The sequence below is a fragment of the Alligator sinensis genome, unplaced genomic scaffold (genome assembly GCF_000455745.1).
Source record: "Alligator sinensis unplaced genomic scaffold, ASM45574v1 scaffold404_1, whole genome shotgun sequence".
Classification (NCBI taxonomy): domain Eukaryota; kingdom Metazoa; phylum Chordata; order Crocodylia; family Alligatoridae; genus Alligator; species Alligator sinensis.
The window spans coordinates 3,264,716-3,273,182 of NW_005841839.1; the positions used below are offsets into that span (position 1 = coordinate 3,264,716).

The 8,467-nt window shown below is 47.8% G+C and overlaps 1 protein-coding gene across 1 annotated transcript in view; it reads left to right on the forward strand.

The window, feature by feature from the left end:
• The first annotated feature begins 2,385 nt into the window (after positions 1-2,385).
• Positions 2,386-8,467, forward strand: part of CUNH16orf89 (chromosome unknown C16orf89 homolog) — a 26,295-nt gene continuing 20,213 nt past the window's right edge. The window contains exon 1 of the mRNA XM_006015548.2: positions 2,386-2,621. Within this exon, the coding sequence (XP_006015610.1) occupies positions 2,447-2,621 (175 nt within the window). The 5' untranslated portion in view covers positions 2,386-2,446. The remainder of the gene's footprint in view (positions 2,622-8,467) is intronic.

Sequence of the window (8,467 nt, forward strand, 5' to 3'; positions counted from 1 at the left end):
GGGACTCCTGAGGGAAAGACAGTGGGGTGGGGAGCCCTGAGCCCGCAGCAGGCGGCCCCCCTCACCCCTGGCCTGCTCCGCTCTGCTCTGGTTCGGCTGTGCCAGTGGCAGGGAGGAAGGTGGGCATGTATCCTGTCTTTCACTTTTGAAAAGGTGGTCACCCTACATGTGGGTCCTGGTCTTCACAGAGACCCCAGGATCACCAGGTGGTGACAGTGGGGCAGAGCCACTTAGGAAGTTTTGGTGAGCTGCTGCAGGCCGGGGCAGTGGGGGATGCGGATCTGGGCCAGCATGGCAGGGGTGGGTGCTGACCTGGCCCACAACAGCTCACTAAAACTCCCAAAGTGGCCTTCTGGCCCCAGTAATTGCCCACCCCTGAGGTAGAGACTGAGGGAACTGTGCTTATTGAGTCTGGAGACAAGGAGACTTAGTAACAGCCTTCAATTACCTGAAGGTGGTTGCAAAAAGGATGGAGCTAGACCAGAGATGGGCAAAATGGCAGATCCAACCAACAGCTGAAGACCAGCCCCAGCAGCACTAGCAGGGTGCATGGCTGGGCAGAGAACTGCTCTGAATCTTGCAGTGGTGATAGTGTGCTCTGGAGCCAGGGCAGAGCTGTGATCCACTGCCTGCACGCCCCGGGCAGGGGTGTGCAGGCAGCGGATCACGGCTCTTCCCTGGCTCTGGACCACGCTGTCACTACTGCAAGATGCTAGTCCTGAGTGCGGAGCAGCTCCATACCCAATCATGCGCCCTGCCAGCACTGCTGGGGCTGGTCTCCATGGAAACCAGCCACAGCAATTCAGACGGGCTACAAGGAGATGGAGTCTGGCCGCTGGCTGGATCCGCCATTTCGCCCACCCCTGAGTTAGATATTAGGAAAAATGTTTTCACTAGGAAAATAGTGAAGCACTGCAGTGCTTCACTTCCCAGCCCCACCCCTTGGTGCTGACTGAAGGCTACCCAGAGAGGTGTGAAACCTCCATCCTTAGAAGTTGTTAAGACCCAACTAGACAAAGCCTTGGCTCGGATGATCGAGTTAGGGATGGCCCTGCTCTGAGCCAGGGTTGATCTAGATGACCTCCTGAGGTTCCTCTGAACCCTAATTTTCTATGATACTACTTTAAGAGATTCTTCTAAAGCTACTTCTACTACTGCAATTAGGATTGTGAACTTTTCTTACTGGTATGCAGGAGGATTTCCCCTGTTAATAGTCCAGCCCTTTTCAAAGTTCTTTGAAAAAGAAAATCTGCTGGTCATAAGGGAGGTAGCTCCTATGATGTCAGACAGTGCAGTGACACAATGGAGTCACATGCAAAAGTGTAACTAAGTGTAACTAAGCCATCAGGCTCACATCCAGAAATGGGGGCCAACCTTTTTTGGCTGTTGTATCACAAATTAAGCCTGTGCCCTCCCCAAGTGCCACCCTGATCCTCTTCCTCGTCTTTCCGCTGCCTGCCCAATCTGCTGAATGCCAGAGGCTGCCTGTGCCACTTGGGGAATGCATTCTGCAGGTTGCCACATAGCACCGTGGCAGGAAGTAGCCTTTGCAAATTAAAGGATTCAGCAAAGGGGAATCTACAAGGGACAAGGAGTACATTTGGTTGTGAACAGCAGAACTGTGTTCTTTCTTGAGGAACTGATTTACAAGATTTCATCTGAACATAGCCAGCCATCCTCTGGCGCACATCTCATGGTTAGGGGTCTATCTAAATTGCAGGGGCAGCTACCAATTTCCATGGGTTGATCACAGTGTAAAGTTCTCATTGCATGGAAGCTCCTTCCCCCTGGCACTGATTAGACAAGAGGACCGGAGCGGGGAGGGAGGGGAAGAGAGACAAGGGAGCAGCCACCATCTTGTCTGGTGCCCTTGGTGCTACCCTGCCAGCTGGCACCTTCCCTTCTTGGCAATGAATACTGCTGGCTCCCACTGGGGAGCCAGCATTTTAGTTTTTATTAAGTTTTTTTTTGTTGATTTCATGGTTTCCACAACATTTGCACAATCGCAAATTAAGTAAGTCCCTACTCATGGTCCCTCCATTTTCTCAGCACTTCCTTCCCAGTGTCTTTCTGAACACGCCCAGATTGTGATTGCTCAATTGCACAGTGACTGTCTATTGCTTCACCCTTGTATCCACATGTGGACAAATCTACATTCCTTTCTATTGATCACAGCCAATAAGAATTCTGCCTGAACTAAGGACAGAGGATTGTTTTTAACCTGTTGAAGTAAATTGTCAGTCACAGTGCCTGACATTAAAAGGACTAGAGCTTTGCTCATAAGCAGGGACTGAAGGAATTGGCCTGCATGTGTTCACTAAGACCACAGCACACTTTAAATAGTTAAATTGGGAAGGGAAGGGAAGGCTACCAGTCACACAGCACAGGAGCTGCTGTGAGCTACTGATACATACAAGTTGTACAATCTTCTGCAAGCAAAGTGACAATGTTGTATCCTCTGTTTTTGCTGCTGATCTTTCTTTCTAAGTCGAATCTGTCAAAAAGTGAGGCTGATATGAGGAGCGCTGTCATTTCTGCTCTAGAGAAGGCAACTTATTTCATGGAGAATACATACAGGGATATCAATTTAGATGCAGTGGTGGGATTTCGTATTTTGCAAGGTACTGTAATTCAAATTGCTTCTAAAAATATCAGACTGGGACTGATGTAAAATGCTTGCACCTTTAAAACCACTGTTTTTATTCAATAGTCCAGTTGAAGAGAATCATATGTTCAAAAGAACTCTCAGTTCATAGTTTTCTGCTGTTATATGTGCTAGGGCAGTTGGCATCTCAAATTTAAAGAAATCATTCTACCTGTTTTAGTATCTATCATTAGGATATCTATCTTTAGGATATGACAATTATTTTCATTTTTAAAAGGAGTCACCTAGTGTCATGGTTTGAGGGGTGGGGGAATTGAATGAGATGTGCTGAAGAAAGAAAGAATGTTTCAAAACCTATAAATCAATTAATGATGTGGGATATTGTAACCTTCACATAGGACCCAAACAGGTGAGACAGTGGTGGTTCTGATGCTAGGGCCAGCATGAACAGGAGTACCCTTATGACTGCTTTATATTGCTTCCAGTTACAATACCACCATTCTCATGAGAATCACAGCCCAGCAGTATTTGGTCCATGGTGCTCTCTTTAGTACCCTCCTGACCTAGGTGTGAGGGTAAGAGGCTAGGACAGGAAGGGCTAAAGCAGTAGTCAGGGTCTTAAGTGTACTGGAGGATTTCTTAAACAAGTAGCTAACCTACCTAATTGGATGCCTTGTGATGCTAAAAGAATACCAGCCTCTGCAAGACGAGGTCCATAAAATTAAGCTGTATTTTGTCATACTTGCATAAATCAGGAGTAACTACAGTGAAGTCATGCCAGCATAATTCTAAAAATCACTGAGAGCAGACTGGCTTATTTTTCAGCAGCAATTCAGCTGTGTCATTTTAATTTCTGTAGCCTTTGTGCTACAGTTACTCCATTTATGGAGCAAGCTTTTACTCACAAAAGCTTATGCATCTCTGATTCAGTTACTTCTATACGATGCACCTCTACCTTGCCTTCTGTTTGACTTCAGCCTAATACGGCTAACAATCTCTCTGCATGTATGGGATCTTGTTCTCTCCCATATCTGCTTTCACATGTTAAAGTGAAAATAACTGTGATACTGCTAGCTTTTTGATGAAGCAGTTAGGAAGCCAGAGCCAAGTACAGACAAGTAAAATATATGCCCCTTTGCATATGACAAGCTTCTGGGATGGGAGGGGGTACATTTAAGAACTGTTGCAAAAATGAAATTTATCCTGCTAATCAGAACAATAGTATAGCTTGTGGTGCTTTTCAGAGGAACCAGTCTTGTGTCCCTGCACCGCCCCTGTTCTCTGCATTCTTCTCAAAACTGTATGTGAATGGACTCTGCGCTGTCTACAGAGCAGGGGATGAAAAATCTAACATATCACTATGTGAAAGGCACACCTGACAAGAGTTATGTCACTTATCTCACTGATGCTTCACCTGCTCTGATGCAGAGGGGAAGAACCTTAAGGTTCCTTAAGGGGACGATCCTCCAAGCCCAAGGGGTGACAGTCCCAACACGAGTCAAAAGGGGCAAGAGTGCTCAAAAGCTCCCTTGGCTCACCAAAGGCATTCAGGAACATCTGAAAGCCAAAAAGGAGGCATACATCCAGTGAAAGCGGGGGCTATCATCAAAGAGGATTATACCTCCACAGCAAGAGTATGTAGGGAGGCTGTTAGGAAGGCTAAGGTGGAGACAGAACTAGAGCTAGCAACAAGGATCATGGACAACCAAAAGTCCTTTTTTAAATACATAGGGAGCAAAAAGAAGGCACCAGGCAACATGGGGCCCCTGCAGTATACGCTTGGAAATCTGGTGGTTGCACCAGATAAAAAAGCAGACCTTTTAAACAAATTCTTTGCCTCCATTTTTCTGAGGAGGGACCGGGACTTCTCCCCCACCGGGGTACAGGACAGACTCAGGAGTGACTCTGCCAGGCCTACAGTCAGGGAGGACCGAGTTAGGGAACTTCTGGAAGAGCTGGATGTGTTTATATCAGCAGGTCCAGACGCTCTCCACTCCAGGGTGCTGAGGGAATTGGCAGGGGTCATTGCGGGGGCCCTGGCACAGCTTTACAAGCACTCGTGGTGCTCTGGCGAGGTGCCAGAAGACTGGAAGAAGGCCAATGTGGTCCCCATCTTCAAAAAAAGGGAGGAGGGAGGACCCAGGCAACTACAGACCCATTAGACTTACTTCGGTCCTGGGGAAGCTCTTTGAAAAAATTATCCAGGAGCACATCTGGGAGGGACCAGCAGAGGGGAGGTTGCTTAAGGGCAACCAGCATGGGTTCATTAAGGGCAGGTCCTGTCAGACCACCCTGATAGCCTTCTGTGATCAGGTCACAAAAGCATTGGATGCAAGTGTCGCAGTGGATGTAGTCTTTCTGGACTTCAGGAAGGCCTTCGACACTGTCTCCCACCCCATTCTCATTAAAAAGCTAGGTGACTGTGGCATCAATGCCTACACAGTCAAATGGATTGCAAATTGGCTGGGGGGTCCACACCTAGAGAGTGGTGGTGGATGGGTCATATTCGACCTGGAGGGATGTAGGCAGTGGAATCCCCTGGTGCTCGGTCCTCGGGCCTGCACTGTTCAATTTCTTTAACAGCGACTTGGACGAGGGGGTGAAAAGCACCCTGTTCAAATTTGCTGATGAAACCAAGATTTGGAGCAAAGTGGGCACACTAGAAGGGAGGGACAGGATACAACTGGACCTGGACAGGTTACAGGGGTGGGGAAATGTGAATAGGTGGGGATTCAATACTGACAAGTGCAGGGTACTGCACTTGGGCAGGAAGAACCAGCAGCATACCTACAGGCTGGGGAACTCCCTTCTTGAAAGCACAGTGGCAGAAAGAGATCTTGGAGTCATTATAAATTCCAAAATGAATATGGGCCACCGATGTGAGGACGCGGTCAGTAAGGCTAACCAGATCTTGTTGTGCATCCACAGATGTATCTCAAGGAGGTCCAAGGAGGTGATCCTCCCCCTCTATGTGACACTGGTCAGGCCACAGTTGGAGTACTGCGTCCAGTTCTGGGCGCCGCACTTCTGGAGGGATGGGGCCAGCATCGAGAGGGTCCAGAGGAGGGCCACTCACATGGTCAGGGGTCAGCAGGGCAGGCCCTACAAGGAGAGGCTAAGGGACCTGAACCTGTTCAGCCTTCACAAGAGAAGGCTGGGAGGGGATCTAGTGGCCATCTATAAACTTACCGGGGGGACCAGAGGGGATTGGGTGAGACCCTGTTACCCCGAGCAGTAACAAGGAATAACGGCCACAAGTTGATTGAGAGTAGGTTCAGGCTAGATATCAAGAGGCACTACTTCACAGTCAGGGTGGCCAGGATCTGGAACCAGCTTCCAAGGGAAGCAGTGCTAGCTCCTACTTTAGGGGTCTTTAGAAGGAGGCTTGATAAGTACCTAGCTGGGGTCATTTGAGCTTAAACTTAGTAGGGGTCATACGAGCCCTGTATTCATTCCTGCCCAGGGCAGGGGGTCAGACTAGATGATCTGCTCAGGTCCCCTCCGACCCTACCTCTGAATCTATGAATCTATGAACCATGAGTTGATCACATTAGTTGAAGAGTACCAAAGTATACTGTAAGTAGTTTCCATTAAAGGGTCTCCAGACCCCTAGCCAGGAGCCTACAGAAAGAATCTAGTAACAGTTAGACGTGGTTCCAAACCAAAAACTAGGAGCAAGTGACTTTGAAAAGGTTTGCAAAGGGATCACCAGGAAAATCCAAACTTCACACTCCCCTCTAATGAGCTCAACAAAAATGTTTAGGGAGGTTATGCTACCATGTATCAAAGAATTCAAGATTCATGGTACTAGAGAGCAAAGCCCAGCAGGAGTATTATTTTAGAGCCAAGTGGCTATAGTACTGGGCTATGAGGTGGGAGACTGGGGTTCTAGTCCCAGCTACCAAGAGTTTTTATACATTTTGCATTAACAGGTACTAGATAAAAGATCCATGTCTGAACTGTGGATAGATTCCAGGCTAATGCTTTTCTACTGATTTCATCAGTAGAACCCAGTTTTTTTGGAGGCTCCGAAGTGGAAACTATACTTTTTTGGAATTTAATGCATTGCAGACAATACCAAAGATCATGCACATAAGAGCTAAACAACTGCAAAATGAGATTCAAGGACAGCAATAAGCTTTGCTTTGAAAGCCATGCACTGGCTGAACTGATTGGAGAAGTAAGGGAGAGCATAGGGGAGCAAAAATGCAGGGCAGAGGAAGACTTGAAAGAGATAGATAACTGGGGAAGCAACATGGAAGGTGGGAGGAGAGGTAAGAATCTAGGAGGAATGAGAAATAAAAATGAAGAAGAGGGGACCACAGAACCCAGGTGAAGGACAAAAAGGAAACCAAGTGAATAAAGAGAAGAAAGGATATATGAGGAGGAGACCAGGGTTCAAATTATGGGGGAGCTCGGGAGGGAGAGGCTGAGCCCCCCCATAAGAGACGAGAGCCCCTCTGCAAGATTTGAAAATCATAACCTCAGGGGGTCAGAATTCTAGGGAATTTTATTAGGGCACAATGATGGGCAGCCCAAATATTTTCACAGATCCCCCCAAGAGTCAAAGTGTAATTCAAACCCTGGAGGAAACACAATATACCTAGGAGGGAGAGTTTATTCCAAGCAGTCACCAGGGAGGGGCACGAAGACAGGAAACATGTGCTGGAGCCAAAATAAATAAAGTCATAAGGAAGCATTAAATCATAGATGAGAAAGTAAACATGGTTTAAATTTTTTTAAGAAAGCTCTGGGAACTGCACCCTAATCAAAAATGTCATTTTACTGTCATCAGAGGACACATTTAACCCTGCAGGATATTTATACAGTAAAAGCCGCATTATTTGGCACCTTACAAACCAGCATGCTCTATTAATCAGCATGTCGGTTTGTAAGGTAAAAGCAAAACGGGAACTGCCCACCGTGGCACTTCTGGTTTTGCTGAGCCCCCACGGCCCAGGGCAAAGCTGCCTGTGCTGCTGAGCCCCCATGGCCTGGAGCATAGCAGCCTGCGCGGGGCCCACCTCCCTGTCCCCCAGCACACTGACACGGCGGGAGGAGTGGTGGCGCACTGGACGTGGCAGGAGGGGCAGCGGCCTGAACAGCCAAAGATGCCTGTTTGGGCCTCTCAGGTAACCAGCATATTTGGTTATCCAGCATCCCCCATTCTCCATGGGTGCCAGATAACAAAGCTTTTGCTGTATATGGGTCACTGACTAACAGGATGAAGAGGTGATGCTAAGATTTCGAGCCCTTTATGTATAGTCTTTTACTAAATGCATAGGCTTGGAATGAATCTCATAGGGGACACAATGGTAGGAGTCTACTACAGACCTCCTAACCAGGAACAAGAGCTAGACCAGAACTCGCCAAGGAACTGGCTAAGGCTGCATGCTCTCGGTGCATGGTTGTCATGGGAGACTTCAACTAAGCACTCAGCCAAATCTGAATGGTCACAAAGCTTCCTCACATGCATGGACGAGCTCTGCCTGACTCAAGAAGTCTATGGCCCAACAAGAGGTAAAGCGTTGCTGGACCTGGTACTGGCTAAAGGGGACAATCTAGTCAGTGACCTAAGAATCGAAGGAAAGCTGGGAGACAGAGACCATGAGCTGATCACTTTTACTATCCATTGCAAAGCTGGCAAGTCAGTCAGCAATGCAGAAGTCCTGGACTTTAGGAAAGCTGACTTTGATACGCTCAGGAAGCTTGTTGTTGAGGCCCTAAAGGGCCATGACTTGTCAGGGAGAGGAATCTAAGAGGAGTGGTTGCTCCTTAAGGGAGTGATCCTGACAGCACAAGGGATGTCCATCCCATCTCGGAGGAAGGGTAGCAAAAGGGCACAGCAACCCCCTTGGTTCA